Source organism: Trichechus manatus, unplaced genomic scaffold (assembly GCF_000243295.1).
Source record: "Trichechus manatus latirostris isolate Lorelei unplaced genomic scaffold, TriManLat1.0 scaffold00135, whole genome shotgun sequence".
NCBI classification, from domain to species: Eukaryota; Metazoa; Chordata; class Mammalia; order Sirenia; family Trichechidae; genus Trichechus; species Trichechus manatus.
In genome coordinates, this window is record NW_004444071.1 from 5,749,971 (window position 1) to 5,768,961 (window position 18,991).

An 18,991-nucleotide genomic window follows, 5' to 3' on the forward strand; every position below is an offset into this window, starting at 1 on the left:
ACAGGAAGACTGGACAAATGGACACGGAGAACTCAAGGTGGAAAGGGAAAGGGGGAGAGTGCTGATACATTGCGGGCATTGCGGCCAGTGTCACAAAACAATTTGTGTTATGAATTTTTGAATGAGAAACTAATTTGCACTGTAAACTTTCACCTAAAACACAATAAAATTTAAAAAAGAAAAAAGTTTACAACCTTGGAAACCCTATGCTGTTGCTGTTAGGTGCCATCCAGTCGGTTCTGACTCATAGCAACCCCATGTACAACGGAATGAAACACTGCCCGGTCCTGTGCCATCCTCACAATCATTGTTGTGCTTGAGCCCACTGCTGCAGCCACTGTGTCAATCCATCTTGTTGAGGGTCTTCCTCTTTTTCACTGGCCCTCTACTTTACCAAGCATGATGTCCTTCTCCAGGAATTGATCCCGCCTAATAACATGACCAAAGCAGGTGAGACTTAGTCTCGCCATCCTTGCTTCTAAGGAGCATTCTGGTTGGACTTCTTCCAAGACAGATTTGTTTGTTCTTTTGGCAGTCCATGGTATATTCAGTATTCTTCGCCAACACAATCCAAAGGCGTCAATTCTTTGGTCTTCCTTGTTCATGTCCAGCTTTCGCATGCATATGAGACTGAAAACACCATGGCTTGGGTCAGGCGCACCTTGGTGTTCAAGGTGACATCTTTCCTTTTCAACACTTTAAAAAGGTCTTTTGCAGCAGATTTGCCCATTGCAAATCATCGTTTCTCGACTGCTGCTTCCACAGGTGTTGACTGTGGATCTAAGTAACATGAAATCCTTGACAACTTCAATATTTTCTCCGTTTATCATGATGTTGCTTATTGGTCCAGTTGTGAGGATTTTTGTTTTCTTTATGTTGAGGTGTAATCCATACTGAAGGCTGTGGTCTTTGATCTTCATCAGTAAGTGCTTCAAGTCCTCTTCACTTTCAGCAAGCAAGGTTGTGTGTGTCATCTGCATAATACAGGTTGTTAATGAGTCTTCCTCCAATCCTGATGCCCCCTTCTTCTTCATATAGTCCAGCTCTCTGATTATTTGCTCAGCATACAGACTGAACAAATTGTGAAACGATATAACCCTGATGCACACCTTTCCTGACATTAAACCACACAGTATCCCCTTGCTCTGTTCAAATGACTACCTCTTGATCTACCTACAGTTTCCTCATGAGCACAATTAAGTGTTATGGAATTCCTATTCTTCGCAATATTATCCATAATTTGTTATGATCCATACAGCCTAATGCCTCTGCATAGTCAATAAAACACAGGTAAACATCTTTTTGGTATTCTCTGCTTTCAGACAGGATCCATCTGACATCAGCAATGATATCCCTAGTTCCACCTCCTCTTCTGAATCTGGCCTGAATTTCTGGCAGTTCCCTGTTGATATACTGCTGCAGCCACTTTTGAATGATCTTCAACAAAATTTTACTTGCATGTGATAATAATATTGTTTGATAATTTCTGCATTCGGTTGGATCATCTTTCTTGGGAATAGGCATAACTATGGATCTCTTCCAGTCAGTTGGCCAGGCAGCTGTCTTCCAAATTTCTTGGCATAGACAAGTGAGCACTTCCAGCACTGAATCTGTTTGCTGAAACATCTCAATTGGTATTGTCAATTCCTGGAGCCTTGGTCTTTTGCCAATGCCATCACTGCAGCTTGGACCTCTTCCTTCAGTACCATTGGTTCCTGATCATATGCCACCTCCTGAAATGGCTGAACATTGACCAAGTCTTTTTGGTATAGTGACTCTGTGTATTCCTTCCATCTTCTTTTGATGCTTCCTGTATCATTTAATATTTTCCCCACAGAATCCTTCAGTATTGCAACTGGAGGCTTAAATTTCTTCTTCACTTCTTTCAGCTTGAGAAATGCCAAGCGTGATCTTCCCTCTCAGTTTTCTACTTCCAGGTCTTTGCACGTCATTATACTACTTTGCTTCATCTTCTCTAGCTGCCCTTTAAAATATTCTGTTCAGCTCTTTTACTTCATCATTCCTTTCATTTCGTTTAGCTACTCGACATGCAAGAGCAAGTTTCAGAGTCTCTTCTGACAACCATTTTGGTCTTTTCTTTCTTTCCTGTCTTTTTAATGACCTCTTGCTTTCTTCATGTATGATGTCCTCACTGTTATTCCACAACTCGTCTGATCTTCAGTCACTGGTGTTCAATGCGTCAAATCTGTTCTTGAGATGGTCTCTAAAACAGGTGGGATATGCTCAAAGTCCTACTTTGGTCCTTGTGGACTTGTTCTAATTTTCTTCAGTTTCAACTTGAATGCGCATATGAGCAATTGATGGTCTGTTCCACAGTGGGCCCATGGCCTTGTTCTGACTTGTGATATTAAGGTATCATCTCTTTCCACACATGTAGTTGATCTGATTCCTGTGTATTCCATCTGGTGAGTTTCACGTGTATAGTCACCGTTTATGTTGGTGAAAAAAGGTATTTGCAATGAGGACATCGTTGGGTCTTCCAAAATTCTATCATGCGATCTCCGGCATTGTTTCTATCACCAAGGCCATATTTTCCGACTACCAATCCTTCTTTGTCTCCAACTTTTGCATTCCAATCACCAGTAATTATTAACGTATCCCGATTATGTTTGACCAATTTCAGGCTGCAGAAGTTGGTAACAATCTTCAATTTCTGCATCTTTGGCCTTAGTGGTTGGTGCATAAATTTGAGTAACAGTTGTATTAACTGGTCTTCCTTGGAGGCGTGTAGATATTATCCTAATTCTGACAGTGCTGTACTTCAGGATAGATCTTGAAATGTCGTCTTACAATGAACGTGACACCATTCCTCTTCAATTTGTCATTCCTGGCATAGCAGGCCATATGACTGTCTGATTCAAAATGGCCAATACCAGTCCATTTCAGCTCACTAATGCCTAGGATATCAACGTTTATGCATTCCATTTCATTTTTGACAATTTCCAATTTTCCTAGATTCATACTTCATACATTCCATGTTCTGATTATTAATGGATGTTTGCAGCTGTTTCTTCTCATTTTGAGTCCTGCCACATCAGCAAAGGAAGGTCCCGAAAACCTTACTCCATCCATGTCATTAAAGTTGACTCTACTCTGAAGAGGCAGCTCTTCCTCAGTTGCATTTTGAGTGCCTTCCAACCTGAGGGGCTCATCTTCTGGCACTATATCAGACAATGTTCCACTGGTGTTCATAAGGTTTTCACTGGCTAATTCTTTTCAGAAGTAGATCACTGGGTCCTTCTCCCTAGCCTGTCTTAGTCTGCAAGCTCAGCTGAAACCTGTCCACCGTGGGTGACCCTGCTGGTATGTGAATACCAGTGGCATAGCTTCCAACATCAGAGCAACACACAAGCCCCCACAGTATGGCAAACTGACAGACGTGTGGAGGTGGAAACCCTGTGAGGCAGTTCTACTCTGTCCTTTGGGTCACTATGAGTTGGAATCGACTCATCAGCAGTGGGTTTGGTTTTTCAGTTTTTATATAAGCGCCACAAGAACAAAATCATTGTCTGTATTTGCTCACTGCTGTTTCCCTAACGTTTACAACAGCATCTGGCACATAGCAGGTATTTAGTAGTTTTTGGGTGGGTAGATGGACAGATGCACCAACAGTGTGAGAAATCAGCAAGTGTCAATACAGTGTGGTGAATGCCATGATGAGGCTGGGGACCAGGCAGTGTGGGAGCTCAGAAGGCAGCTAACCTTGTCTTGGGGTGCCATGAAATATGTTTTTTTTTAAATTACACAGTCCCCGAGAAACTTTCTTTAAAAGTAAAGATGTCACTTTGAGGACTAAGGTGTGCCTGACCCAAGCCATGTTATTTCAATCGACTCATACACATGCAAAAGTTGGACAATGAATAAGGAAGACCAAAGAAGAACATATACCTTTGAATTATGGTGTTGGTGAAGAATATTGAATATACCATGGACTGCCAGAAGAACAAACAAATCTGTCTTGGAAGAAGTATAGCCAGAACGCTCCTTAGAAAACAACGATGGTGAAACTTCATCTTATGTACTTTGGACATGTTATCAGGAGGGACTGGTCTCTGGAGAACACCCTGCTTGGTAAAGTAGAGGACAGTGAAAAAGAGGAAGACCCTCAATGAACTGGATTGATACAGGGACTTTCAGCAATGGGCTCAAACATAGCAACGATTGTGAGGATGGCGCAGGACCGGGCAGTGTTTCATTCTGTTGTACATAGGGTCGATACGAGTCAGAACTGGCTTGATGGCACCTAATTCCTTGTTCTTAAGTTTCACGGTTCCTGGGATGGAAATAATTTGCAGATTAGTACATCTGATTTGGGGTTGGATGAGTCTAGAAGTATCCTATACACATGCTTCCTCTTTGCCATTTCTGCAATAGCTATGTTTGCCTGTTCACCTTCGGATCAAGAGAGGGAATGTGAGTGAACACACTGTAAAAGCACTATCCACCAAAACAGATCACTAGCACAGTGAACTAACCTAAGCTGCACATGCTACAATTAAGGTTTGCATTTGGGGGACAGGGTTAAGATGGCAAAGAAAAAAAAAACAAAACAAAACAGAGGTTTAGAACTCTAAGATTAAAGTTTTTCTTATTTGATTTCTAATTTTACAGATGAGGGCAACATGCTAATTAATCAGCATCAGAAATAATTAAATGGAGGTGGAATCAAGTGTCAGCTCTACGAATGGGAATTCAGCGTCTGTTCTAGTACTGCACTTTCCTTCACAATGCTTGACAAAAGTGTTTAGGAAAGAGAACTTACGTTTAGTACAGTTAGAAACAACCTCATAGCTATTTCTTAGAATGAAACAGCACTAAAATGTTTCAATTCGATGAAGATCCACTTACTGAGGAGTAAGAGAATTAAGCATTACACAAAGGAGACCAGCTTTTCCCTTTTCCCCATGCATGTTAAATACTGTTCATAGACTCAAAAATTCACAACTTATCCTCAGAGAATCCTGGAATTGGAAGGAAGTCTTAGAAAGCAAGTGATACAAATATATTTATTGTACAAGCAAGAATACTGGGGACCCTGGGTTATGACTTGTTCCAGGCCACACAGAGTCAAAACTAGAGCCCGGCTGTCTTGAAGCCAAGTTCATTGTTATCACCATTGTTCCATGCTGAGGGTTGTCTTAGAGCATAAAAGGGTGAGATCCTTCTAAAATTCTGGCTCAAGAGCTTGAGTGTAGACTTAAACCTTGAGCTTACAATCCATCCACATCTTACTTAAGGGATACTTAAAACTCATTTAAATAGCTCCTCCAACCTAATTCCAGAGAGCCTGTCTTGGCAGTCTTGGATCAATGGCAATTAAACTTCAACCCTAGAACTGGAAAGAAGAGACACAGACACCACCTTTTAAGTTCTTAGTAAATATTTTCCTTCTCTCTCTACCAGCGTCCTTTTTAAAATGAGAGGGACATATCAGCTTCAACTTGTCAAAGGCCTAAAGTTCATAACACTCTTTAAGAACAAGGCTGACAGAGCCTGTGCAGTTCTTTGGGGGTATTGGTCATTCCTGCAACTAAAGGCACAATCCCTCCCCAACACCTGTCACATATGAGTTAGCAGCACTGTATGTATCTTAAGCCACTGAAGAAGGCGAGGGGGGGATGTTAAAGGAATATGTGGCTGCATAATTTACGTCTATGTGGTATTCGCCAAATGTGCGTCCCTCCTCGAAAATATTCTCTGAACGCAAACCATTAGCAGAACGACTGATCCATTTCTTAATGCTTACTTAGTGTTCTGCTCTCCTACGCACAGCTCAAATCTTACCGAGACAGGTAACACAGTAAGCGCCCCCACTGCCATCACTAGTTACAGCTGAGCCTTTCCTCTGGGGTCCGAAAAGCAGGAACACTCGGGGAACTGTAGAGGTACGGGGTGCACGGAAGGGAGCGCGGGAGGGGGGGCAGGGACGGGGAGAGGCGGAGAGGGTGTCGCTGAATACAGCCCGCGCATGTCGCAGGTTTATAGAGGCAGGTCCATGGAGTATGGCGCTCCTTGGACGGAATGTATCTCCACTACCTACGCCTTCATCTCGGAAAGTCCCTTTGAGAAAAACAACAGTGGAGGAATCAGAAGCAGGGAAGCAACCTTCGGGAGAGTCTCAAGTCGTGTGCATCACGCCCGCGGGGACCGGAAACCCGCTGCTGCTGTGTGTGCTACGATTGGCCGGAGCGGCCCCGCAGTCCCCAGGGCCGGAAGTGCCCCACGTCACTATGACTACGGGCTAGCGCGCTCCACTTCCGAATGGGCCAGCAGCGTTCTGTTCCCTTGGCAAAGCCATTGTCCCTGAGGCCGAACCTGGACAGCCTAAAGGAAAGCCATACCTCGCAGAGCGTCTTGCTCCCGCAAGGCGCCTGAGGTCTCCCAAAGCCTGGAGTCTGACGCCGCCCGAGGAAGCTGAGGGAGCCGGGAAGGCTAGTTCCGGGGCGTGGCTTCTCAGCCCTGGCCAGGTACGCACCGGAACGGTAGCTTCGCAGGCGCCTTCACCTAGCTTTTCGGGTTACAACATCAGTGACGGAGCACCGCCTACCAGAAGGAAGCTGGGAGAAGTTCGGATAGCTAGTGACTAGAAGGATGTGGCGTCGGGATTAACGACGGTACCGCGAAACCGCAGAAAAGGAAGAAGGGATTTGTATTTGAGAGTGGGGTCAAAGTTTGGTTCTCTAATTCAAGGCCATGTGGAGCTTCACGGAACAGTTCAGGAGTTTGAGAGGTCAGACACTTTTGACCTGGTCATAGTTCTGAAAATTCAGATTAGAAAGAGAAATTAGTGATTCCTCCTCTCTGATTTTCGGAATGTGGATGTTCTGGAGCCGGGGTCAGAGGGCGACTCAGGGCTCAGGTGGGAACGAATGACGTTCTGCAGGGTAAAATGAGGAGCGGCTAGGTGGGCTTTAATCAGTAAATAACTGCATTCGACTTGGGTTTGATATTTAAGCTACAGGGATAGCCATGAGAGTTGAATCTCACAAGAGATAAACCACGTTCTTCTCCATGAGTTCCGCCCATTTCCCCCATCAGCCCACAACAGAACCAAAATAGACACATGAGCCTTTTATTAAATAGTGAAACGGGCCCAGGAAAAGGAGAAGAACTGACCTCTACACTGATAATACTTCATTTAGTACTTGAGAACTGGTTGCTTTTGCTTGGATCCATCTTGCTGTCATACCTGCAAAAACAGTATCTGATTTGAGTAGGAGACCATAGTTTTGATGATTCAAGAGCTGTATGTAAATGTGTTTCATTTTTAAGAGGGGAAAAAGAAAAGGCCACAGATTTGGGGGAAGTAATGTGGAATGGAAATTCGGTGAAAGGAACCTAACTCAAATTTAGCAATCCTCTTTAATTTCTACTCTCTAGGGGTCTCCATACCTGAATGTGTATAGTCTGTTTGTGGATTTAGGATGGGTTGTATATTTGGGCGGTTTCAGTTTAATGTTAACAGCATCCAGTAGAGGGAAAATAGGAGCTTCTAATTTTTTTTGGCCACAGCCGGCCTCACATGTGCTTCTTGGTAGGAAGAAGATGCGAGCCAGCCCCATCCGCATCCCAACTGTCAGCAATGACAGTGACTGGGACTCATGCTTCCATCTGTGAGTATTATAGAGCCTTGGGGTCACACTCACTGGTCTGAAACACTGGGACTTCCCACTCAAGGCAAACCTTGGTGAGAAGCTTGGCACACACACTGTATTGTATAGAATAGAAGGTTGAGCCTCCGTGATGTGTTTTGTTTTTTTTTCTCCTTTCCCTTCAACATTTTGTTTTAACTTAAGACGCTGTGTATTTCTTCACCAATCTACAATTTAAAGCCAACACCTCTTCCTTGAGGATGAGTCCCTGATGGGAGTTCCCTATCTTTATTTCTTATTTTTTTTTATACTTTTGTGTTGTTGTTTTTGAAACTATACACAGCAGAACCTACACCAATTCAAAAATTTCTGCATGTACAATTCAGTGACGTTGATTACATTCTTCAAGTTGTGCAACCATTCTCACCCTCCTTTTCTGGATTGTTCCTCCCCCATTTCTGATGTGTTTTCATAACCAGTCTGCTATAAGAACTAATTTGTACTTGTACAACCTGTGCGAGATGGAAAATAATTTTTTTCCTAACTTAAGGGAAATGTTAAGTGTTTTAAAATAAAGATTGAGTTAATTAATAAATAAGATCAGTGAAGTCATAGAGTATTGTATGTAACAGTTAATAAGTGAATTAAAATTCAGTTTCATGAAATAGAGACAATGAGTAAAATAAAATTGTTCATTTCATACTAGCTAACGCTCGTTGAGCACATATTATGCACCAGCCACTGTTCTAATACTTTACACATGTTAACTCATTTAATTCTCACAACCATGTGAGGGAGGTACTGTTATTCCATTTTATAGATGAGAAATTTGAATCAAATTGCCTAAAGTCACACAGCTAATAAGTGGTATTCAAACTGAACCGTCTGATTCCAAAGTCCGTTCTTTAACTATTCCTCTATACCAGGGTTTCTGAATCTTGGTGCTGGATAACTCTTTGTTTTCAGGCCTGTTCTGTGCCTTATAGGATGTTTAGTAGCATCCCTGTCCTCTACCCACCAGATAACAGTAGCACTTCCCCTAACTGAGACAAGGAAAAGGTCTCCAAAAAAAAAAAAAAAAAAAAAAACACCAAACCAAACCCGTTGCCGTGGAGTTGATTTCTGACTCACAGTGACCCTATAGGACAGAGTAGAACTGCCCCATAGGGTTTCCAAGGAGCGCCTGGTGGATTCGAACTACTGACCTTTTGGTTAGCAGCCAAACGCTTAAACGCTACACACCAGGGTTTCCAAAAAAAAAAAGTCTCCAGAGTTTGCCAAATACCCCTCAGGGCAAAATCACTCCCACTTGAGAACCACTACCCCATACAAGTGCTGTCCAAAAAAATATAACGCAAGCCACAAATGCCAGCCACATAGGTAATTTAAAATTTTCTAGTAACCATACTGGAGCCCTGGTGCAGCAGTGGTTAAGAGCTCGGCTGGCTGCTAACCAAAAGGTCAGCAGTTTGAACCTGAATCCACCAGTTGCTCCTTGGAAATCCTATGAGGCAGTTCTACTCTGTCCTATAGGGTCGCTATAAATTGGATGGGTAGTAGCCACACTGAAAAAGTAAAGAAACAGGTGAATGTAATCGTAATACTATAGTTTATCCCAATATATCCAAAATATTATTACATAAACCGTTAATGAAATATTTTATATTCTTTTTTCCATACTAAGTCTTCAGAATCTTGTGTGTGTTTGACACCAGTGGTACAACTGAATTCACACTAGCCACATTTCATGTACTCAATAGCCACATGTGGGTTGTGATTACCGTGTTGGATAAGTGCAACTCTGTGCTCCCTCATAAAATAACTTGAGGATCAGATAAATATAAAATAGTTTTAAATAGCTATAAAAATAAAGTTAAAAAAATCTAGCATTCACTAGCAGAATTTCTTGGAAATAAACTAACCAGAATTCATATTTATGTAGGCAACGTGAATAAGTATAAATCTGGCAAGGCAGGCCCTTCATTCAACCTGATTATTCTTTTTATTCTGACTTCTTCAAGGTATCTGAGTGGTCAATATTCTTCAACCATCTTTAATTATCTTTTATAACAAGATGGTCAATGCTAGTTCAGGTCTTGTATTCACAAATCATTTGTGAAGACCTTAGTGTTTCTCATTCCTTTGTGGTTTCTGCTATTGAAATCTGCTGCTTCTAGTCTCAGCTTAATTACATGCAAGGCTGAATTTAAAATACTTGGGGCTTATAGTTTTTAATTAGTAATCTCTTTGGTGACCTTAATAGAGTTAACTTCTGCTCCAGATCTGTGAACTATACAGCCTACATAAAATCTTATATTAAGGGACTAGATTTTCTATTCGTTTTCTTGAGCTATGGTATCTTTGCCATAGATTTTCTATTTTTCAGGCATTCCAGAGACACTTTCTTTTTTCATTCATTTAACAAACCATTATTTGTTTTTACTGTGGGGCAAGTATCAGGATTTCAGAAATGAATGAGACTTAGCCCTTCCTTGGTAGAGTTCATTTGCTAGAAGGCAAAGAAGACTCAGAAACAAAACAAAGACCACCACCCCCTAAAAAAAAATTAGAACATAATGTCATTCATACTGTCATAGAGGTTTCTGGTTATGGTGCAGTGAATTGGTTAATCTGGTCCTTCTATCCATTCATGGTCTTGTGACTCCCATAAAAATGATTGGGTGGGACTATGCAAATAAGGTGCTTATGGCCCACTAAGGGGATTGGACAGCTTGCTAACTGCAAATAAGATGCATGGAATCCTTGCAGGGGTGGGACCATGCAAATAAGTTATATAGAACCCTAACAAGGGGATTGGTCAGTTTTGCCATCCTGCTAGGCTTAAAGGGAGCGAATCCCAGAAGCAGAGAGAGAGGGGACCTCACTAACACCAAGAATTGCTGAGACACAACTTGTACAAGGAAAGGTCATGGAAGCTCCATGGACACATCCAAACTCCCTGAGGGACTGAATTGCTGGGCAGAGGGCTGTGGGGACCATGGTCTCGGGGAACATCTAGCTCAACTGGCATAACACAGTTTATAAAGACAATGTTCTACATTCTACCTTGGTGAGTAGCGTCTGGGGTCTTAAAAGCCTGTGAGCAGCCATCTAAGATACTCCACTGGTCTCACCCCTTCGGGAGCAAGGGAGAATGAAGAGAACAGGATACAAGGAAAAGATTAGTCCAAAGGACTAATGGACCACAGCTACCAAGGCCTCCACGAGACTGAGTCCAGTACAGCTAGATGGTACCTGGCTACCACCACTGACTGCTCTGACCAGGATCACAACAGAGGGTTCTCGACAGAGCTGGAGAAGGATGTAGAACAAAATTCTAACACATACACAAAAAAGACCAGATTTACTGGCCAAAGGAGACTGGAGAAACCCCGAGAGTATGGCCCCCAGATACCCTTTTAGCTCAGTGGTAAAGTCATTTCCGAGGTTCACCGTTCAGCCGGGGAGTGGACAGCCCCATAAAACCAAATAGGACTAATGAGACACAGCAATCCAGGGACAAGGGCTAGAAGGCAGAAGGGGACAGGAAAGCTGGTGATAGGGAACCCAAGGCTGAGTAAGGATAATGTTGAGGTGTTGTGAGGTTGTTAACCATTGTCATAGGGCAACATGTGTACTGTTTAATGAGAAACTGTTTTGTTCTGTAAACCTTCATCTAAAGTGAGAATAGCAGCACAATTGGAAGAACGTAGTCGATGTTACTGAACTGTGCATATAGAAATTTTTGAAATGGTGTATATTTGGCTATGTATATTTTCACTAAAAAAAAGAGAAGGGAGAGGGTTGACATGTTGTGGGGTTATTAACCAATGTCATAAAACAATATGTGTACTACTGTTTCATGAGAAACTATTTGTTCTGTAAACCTTCACCTAAAGTACAATAAAAAAAATTTTAAAAAAAGGAATTGCTGAGAACGGACTGTGTCCTTTGGACCTGGGGACCCCATGCTGAGAACCTCTTAGACCCAGGAGACAGAGAATTCTAACACTGGAAACAGCACAAGATGACGAGAAGTGGCAGCAGAGAAACGGTGGCAGCAGAACCAGGAGACCAGCATGAGATGACTCATTGGGCTTCCTGGCACGTGTAACAAAGCGGCTACAGTGGGTGTGTGGACCCACAGAGTGAGAGAACTGAGCACCTTTGGGCAGGAGGTTTACTAGTTGAGTGGGGTGCCTTCAGGCACTTCCTGGCAGAGCTAGAGCTTTGTAACACTTGCCCAAGCAGGGCAAAGCCCTGACAAAAAGGGGTCGAGAGCTGAGAGAGAGGCCTACCTGCAAGCGTGGTCCAGAAGCTGTCCTGACCAAAAAACTGTATCCTGAGTCATTCCTGATCTTGAATTGTAACCTGTTACTTCCCTAATAAACCCCATAACTGTGGGTATGGCCTGTGAGTTCTGTGTGGCTATTGCAACAAATTATTGAACCCAGCAGAGAAGCAGGAGGGACAGCTGGTGCCAGAACTGGGAAAAAGGTTGGAGAGTGGAGGTATGTCTGACCTCTGCCTCATAGGAATCAGCCTCTGACTGATGCTAATAATCTTGATTCCTTCCCCGCCCAGCTCCTCCTTGTGAAATTAGAGGTCTGACACAACTACACTGTTTTTCACAGGGGGCAAATTTTTTAAAGCACTTTGGAGGGTGAACCTACCTCTATTCTAATTAGAGAAGACTTCCAGCAGAGTTGACAGCTGAATGGTCTTGAAGGGGAGTACAGAATTCACCAGGCAGAGAAGAGGCCAGTTTATTACCTGTCTTCTGATAACATTGCATAGCCAGCCTTCCCTCTCTTTTCCACTGAGTTAGCATGTCTTCTGAAAGCATGCTTCTGTCTGTAGGCAGAAGGGGATCCTGCTTGGACGTGGACCGGAAGAAATGTTGCTCTCCTAGCCCCGACTTGGTTTGCCTGCATGCTTCTGCATAGGCTATTTAGACAGGACTCTAGATGGATATTAGCATGTCATTTTTCAAATCAGTTGTGAAGGATTACAGTTGACATTTTCCTTTTGTGCTTTTCGGATTTTTTTCTTTTTCTTTTTTTTCTTTTTTACAGTGAATATTCATTACTTACTATTACATAAATATAATCAGGAGAAAAATGTTAAAAAATTCAGTGATTGAACTTTTAAAGCTATCGTGAATGGAGAGATGATTTCCTCGGGGGACTTACTATAATGAAAGAAATTCTTTATAGTTGCTCTTAAGATTTCATAATTCTGTTTATTCTGGATCACGTTACTGATTTTTTTTCTGGTGACATTTCGATATGGCTGTCTAATTTGTTGTTTAAGATGAACTCTTTTGACGTTTATCTGCCATTCCAATGCCCATGTTAAGCATTGAAGTCAAAGATCTTGTACGTTGTGTGAGAGTGCGTTTGTGTTTGGGTGTGTTGAGAGATTGATTGTCAACCCAATCCGCTCTTTCTTACCACATTTATTTCTAACACCCGAGAGGGCCATTTCTCTTCTGACTCTGCACTTGATCCAGTGTGGGGTACCTCTCCCTGGCGGGACTCATGTCCTCTTTAGTTAGTTGCCACTGCATGTTGAGGTTTTTTGAGATATATGAAACAGGACATGCAAAATCTAGCCTCAGAATGTTAGGTCCCTTTCCCTTATTTTACGATATCCATTTTCTTTCCTGGCATGGATCAGAATTTTAGAACCAGAAGGATCTTTGAGAACTTCCAATGCAACATCCTCATTTTGTAGATAAAGAAAGCAAATCATGGAGCTAATGGTAATAATAATAGCTAATGTTAAAAGAGCACTGCACTAAGTGATTTTTGAGCATTATGTCATTTAATCCTCCCATAACCTCATCAGGTAGATACTCATGTTGTTCTCATTTGGCAGAGAAGTAAATTAAGTAATAATTTGCTTAGGATCATATGATTCGTAACTAGCAGAGCTGTGATACGAATAGAGGTGGGTGGGATGCCAAATCCGTTTAATTTGAACTACCACATTGCTATCCTAAGGCTGGGCTTTGAGGGTATCATAAACTTACCACTTTAGCTTTACTCCTTCATGTGTTTCTCAAGAAATCATATCCCTAGCCCCCAGTTAAGAGGGGTATGTTCTTCAGTTTTAACCTTGTTTGCTATATGCAAAAGCTAAATCCTGACACCCCGCCCCCCGATACCCACAGGTCACAGCAAACCAACATCCCAGCACACCAGCAAATAGATGACTTGTATCACACTGGGGGTTCTGGAGAGAGTGAAGAAGATGCTACATCCAAGGAGGAGGAGGAGAAGATCATAGACCGCATGTCTCTTCCCAAAGACAAATTAGCCCAGTCCCAGAAGAAAACAGCTGTGCTGATTAAGGAAAAAATGGTAAAGCAAACAAAAAACTCACTAGGTTTTTGTTTCAATTTAAAAATAGCATCCATGATTCGAGAAGCTCTACCTCAACTGCAGATTGATGTGCATGAAGTAGTAGAGGAAGGTATTTGATTTCTTTGTACAGTGGGAGAAAACAGCAAAGCATAGTCGGGGAGCCAGCCCATCTGGCTTGGTGTAGCACACATGGTTCACTGTGCTTTCTTCCTTGGAGTACTCGTGCTCCTAGTTTTAAACTCAAAAATAGTGTTTGATTCTTTCTGTTGCTGTTGGATTACCTTTAAGTTAAAAAAAAATTTTTTTTTTTAAATTTTCCTTGGAAGGTTTCAGGATAGTACATCTCGAGTAACAAGTACACCTTGAGTAATCCCCTGTGTGTGTACCTTTCTGTGTCTGTTTTCCCTTTTTATAAGACACCACTCAGAAGGGATTAGGATATTGAGGTAGGAGGCTGAGGACGAGTAGCCAGGCAGAGATCTGGGCTCAGGCTTGATAAGAATACAGGTAAGATGCCTGTGGTTATAGTGGAATCATAAACCAAAGGATCAGAAACAGGAGGTGGCTGCAGAGGTCAGAGAGTCCAGGTATGAGTTTCTAGGAGTGAGTTGAGGACTTGGGAACTAGGATCTCAGAGCAAGGGAATAAGCGAGAGTGTTCAAAATCCAGGAACCTGAGACAGCACAGTTACACCCGTCAATATTTGAATGCAGGCACCAGCTTGCTTCGAGAGCATGATCTATCAACAGAAGAATTTTTACACTGACTTCCTGGCCAAGGAAGAAAATGATCTTGAGGTACAAATGTGATAAAACAGTCTGCAGCTGGCTTAGGAAAGGCTAGGAGTTACCTCAGAGGCAGAGGCTGATACCTCCCTAGATGGGTCCTCTGTAATTTACCCAGAAGGCTTGCAAAGCAGAATTGTCCTGGCCTGGACCCATTAGTATCTCACAAATCCAGCCTAGAAAGATCATTTCTAGAAGCAGTTAAGTACTGTCTGCCGTGGAGTACAAGTGTGAGCTTTGAAGGCTTAAAACTCCTTGGTCAGTTTGGATAATGACAAAGATTTCGACTTTGGGAGTTAGATCTGAGGGATAGCAGGGCTTTCACCATACCCAGTCCTCACAGCTCTGAAGGGCTGGGACATTGCCACCAGCCGCAGCAGCAGTACTGGGTTGACCTCTATAGCCCATGTTGCTTGTTTCAGTTTCTTCAGGGCAGGGATTTTGGGGAAGGATGAATACAGAATGTCCAAAGCCAGGACCAGAACACAAGGTTTGGAACTCCCAGTCCAGTGGTTTTGTTGTTGTTTGTTTTTTAATGGTATTGTGCTGCTGCTTCAAAATAGAACTTAGTTGTTACTGTGGGAAGCCCATGGTGAGCACTCGTAAATCCTGACAGAATAGATGGCATTTAAAGCATCACAGAAAGTGTCCCTCTAACGTTTGTTTCCGTATATTTGAGCAGGGAGCAGATGAAGCATCAGGTTAGGTGGGAGAATAGGGGTCAGGAGGGAGAGCAGTCCTTGAACCCACATAAGGCATGCTGTACCTGCCAGTTACATTTACGTAGCACTTTTTAAGTTTGGATCACTTCGATGCTGACTCATGTTTTTCCTCACAATAACTCTTATGAGGTAGACGGGATAGGTTTCCAAATCTCAGAGAAGGAAGCAGAGACTCAGGGTGATCTTTGCCAAAGCAATATTTTCAGTAAACATTAGAACCAGGGCTGAAAGTCCAGGCTTTTGATTCCTTGATGTGCTGTTTTCACCTCACCAGGAAATAAATGCCTGACTTTGCCTGTTGATACAGCCAATAGATGGCTGTAGTTTAAAAGTTACTGAAATCTATGACTTGACAATACAATTTTATGATTTCTAAGAGAGCTCTGCCTATCAGTTCTCTAGGGGCGAGGAAGCTCTTTCCCTACCCCAGCCCTATCCTTGCTAATAGATGAACTATGACTATGAAATGAGTCTCTTCTCTGTGCCAGGCACAGGGCATACAGCAGTGAACGTGAGGTATGAACTTCTGTCCTCAAGGAACTTATCTTCTATTTAGGGAGTCAGAAAATAGACAAACAAGCAAAACACAGTAGTTAATACAACATCAAACAGAGGTAAGTTTTATGAAAAAAAATAAAATGGGTAAGGGGATAGCAAGGGATGTGATGAGAGGCTATTTTAGGTAAAGTGGCCAAGAAAGGCCTCTCTGAGGTGAACAAAATGAAATGAGAGAGTGAACCACATGGAAGAGTGTCCCAAGCAGGGGGAATAGCAACGGCAAAATCCCCGAGTTAGAATGAGTTTGTCATGTTGAAGAACAGTTGGTCAGTATGGCTCTCGCAGAGTGAGTAAGAAGAGGAGGAGAGAGTGGTAGGAAGTGAAGTCAGGGGGCTCATTAGAGTAGGGCCAGGTTATGCAGAGCCATGGAGCGCTGGTGGTGCAGTGGTTAAGAGCTCAGCTGCCAACCAAAAGGTTGGCAGTTCAGATCCACCGTCTGCTCCTTGGAAACCCCATGGGGCAGTTCTACTCTGTCCTGTAAGGTTGCTATGAGTCAGAATTGACTTGATGGCAACAAGTTTGGTTTTATCTATTTATTTATTTTGGAGGCCATGGTAAGGACTTTGGATTTTATTTAGAATAAAAGGCGAGAAGCTGTCAGAAGGTTTTGAATGGGAGAGTCACATGGTCTAGTTTATATTAAAAGATTATGCCACCACATCAAATATGTCTAAAAATCTATAAATTAATAATAATAATAAACCTTGTTGGTCACCATGGAGGATACTAGTAAATGAACTCATTATGTTGAAAGCTGGCAAGTAAGGGGAAAGAATAAATTGTGTAGCTTCCCTTTCTAATATGAGCTATACTAGTGGGTAACAAAAAGTAGACAAAGGCAATTTCCTTTTATAGAATTATACCAGCTAATAAATGAAAGAATGATACAATTATCATATAAACATTTTATAGTCTCTTATGAATTAATCCATCCAGTTATTCTAACATCAGACAAAAAAACCTGAAATAAGTTGTATTTTGATGAAAGAACCAGGGCTTTGAAATGGTTCCTTACAGTTCGAACCCCTGCTGGGAATTTGCCGTTCCACCCAGATATACCTAATCAGAATCTACATTTTAACAAAATAGGGATCTATAAGAATCCCCTGGGGATCTTGTTAAAATGTAGATTCTGATTCAGTATGTCTGGGAGAGAAATGCAAATTCTCAGCAGGTGTTCGAACTGCAACAAACTGGTTCAAGGCCCTGGAAAGAACACACCACCACTTATGAAGTAGTCTTTCTAAAAAAGGAAAAAAAAAAAAGTCAAGCCTAAAACTAGCCAATCTTCTAAATCCAACCACTAATACAAAGGCAGAACAGAGTGGAGGGACACAATGAATCAACAAAATTCACCTCTGTGGGAAGCACTGTAGACCAAATGACCCAGTTTCTTTAACAAATAATTTGCACAAAAAAGAATTAGAGATGAAGGGTGTCTTAGTTTCCTAGTGCTGCCATAACAAAATATAATGCAAATGGGTGGCCTACAAGAACAGAAATTCATTTTCTCACAGTTCTGGATGCTACGATTTTGAATTCAGAGCTTCAGCAGGGCTAGGCACTCTCTGCCTTTTTCTCTGTCTCTGGGCTGTAGAGGAAGATCCTTCTTTCCGCTTTTGTAACCTCGGCATTCCTTGGCTGCTTCTAGATATATCTTTACATGGTGTCTGTCTTCCCCTTTGTGTATGTTCTCTGTGTCTGTTTTTTTTTCCTTTTATAAGCTACCACTTAGAAGGGGTTAGGTTTAGGACTCACCCTATTCCAGTATGATCTCATTAACATAACAAAAGAAACCCCCTATTTCCAAACAGGGGTATAGGGGTTAGGACTTCAATATATGTTTTTTGGGGGGGCATAATTCATAATAGAGGGGGAACCTATAGTTGAAAAGAGACTTAAGAGATCTGGCAACTGATCTCATGTGTAGACTGTAATTGGATTCTGAGTCAAACTAAAAAAAAATAGATTTATGAGACTATATATTTATATTAAGGTATTATTGTTAATTTTTTGGTAGATATTGGTTTTGTGATTTTTTTTAAGTCCTTATCTTTTAGAGATAACTTATGAAATATTAATAGATGTGTCTTAAATTTGTTCAGAATAATAAAGGGGAAAGGTAGGTGGATGGGGAGTGTAGATATGAAACAAGATTGTCCATGAGTAGATAACTGATGATGAAGCCAAGTGATTTATTATCCATGCTATTTTTGTATATTTTGAAAATTTTCCACAATAAAAGGTTAAAACAAATCATTCTGGCTATCATGGAGAAAGTAGACTGAGGGGCAAGAGAAAGCAGGAGAGGCTGTTGTGGTCAGGCAGGTTAAAGATGAGGGTTGCTTGGACTAGGTACTCATGGCAGAAATAAGGAGAAGAGCTTGGTTTGAGGATTTAGGATTAAGGTGGAGCTAACAGGACTTGATGGGTTGCAAGTGGAATGGTAAGGAAAGAGAAAAAAAGATGAAAGGTAAATTCATGTGTGTATTCCAGTGACAAGAATGTGGGCTGGGGATATTTTTCCTTTTCAAAAAATAAATTAATGACTTACTTGCTTTCCACAGAATACCCAAGCAAACCAGGAGCTGATTCGCTGTGTCATCCTTTCTCGCATTATTTTTGGAGAAGAGCATTGGAAATGTGCCCAGGCTTTGGCCAACCTGGCTTATGGCTACCTGACACTGAGAGGTACTTGGTTTCCATAGTTGGATGTGGGTGGGCCATCCTGTGAGGGAGGGATGAACTGAGCCCACATACAACCACTTTGGGTAGGGGGAGATGATGAGAGGTTCCTTTCTGCCCCCAATTCACACCTCCTCAAGTGGAGGAGAAAGTCCATGGTTGAGACAGGATGGTGGGGATCTCAGTAATAAAGAGAATAATGATGACAATGATATTGAGTACTTTTAATGTGTACCAAGCTAGTCTTATTTAATCCTCAC

General features: G+C 42.0%; 1 protein-coding gene across 1 annotated transcript in view; it reads left to right on the forward strand.

Annotated features, from left to right (window-relative positions):
- The first annotated feature begins 6,208 nt into the window (after positions 1–6,208).
- TTC23L (tetratricopeptide repeat domain 23 like) overlaps positions 6,209–18,991 on the forward strand; it is a 45,447-nt gene continuing 32,664 nt past the window's right edge. Inside the window, exons 1-4 of the mRNA XM_023739495.1 lie at positions 6,209–6,751; positions 7,560–7,634; positions 13,789–13,978; positions 18,614–18,737. Of these exons, the coding sequence (XP_023595263.1) occupies positions 7,567–7,634; positions 13,789–13,978; positions 18,614–18,737 (382 nt within the window). The 5' untranslated portion in view covers positions 6,209–6,751; positions 7,560–7,566. The remainder of the gene's footprint in view (positions 6,752–7,559; positions 7,635–13,788; positions 13,979–18,613; positions 18,738–18,991) is intronic.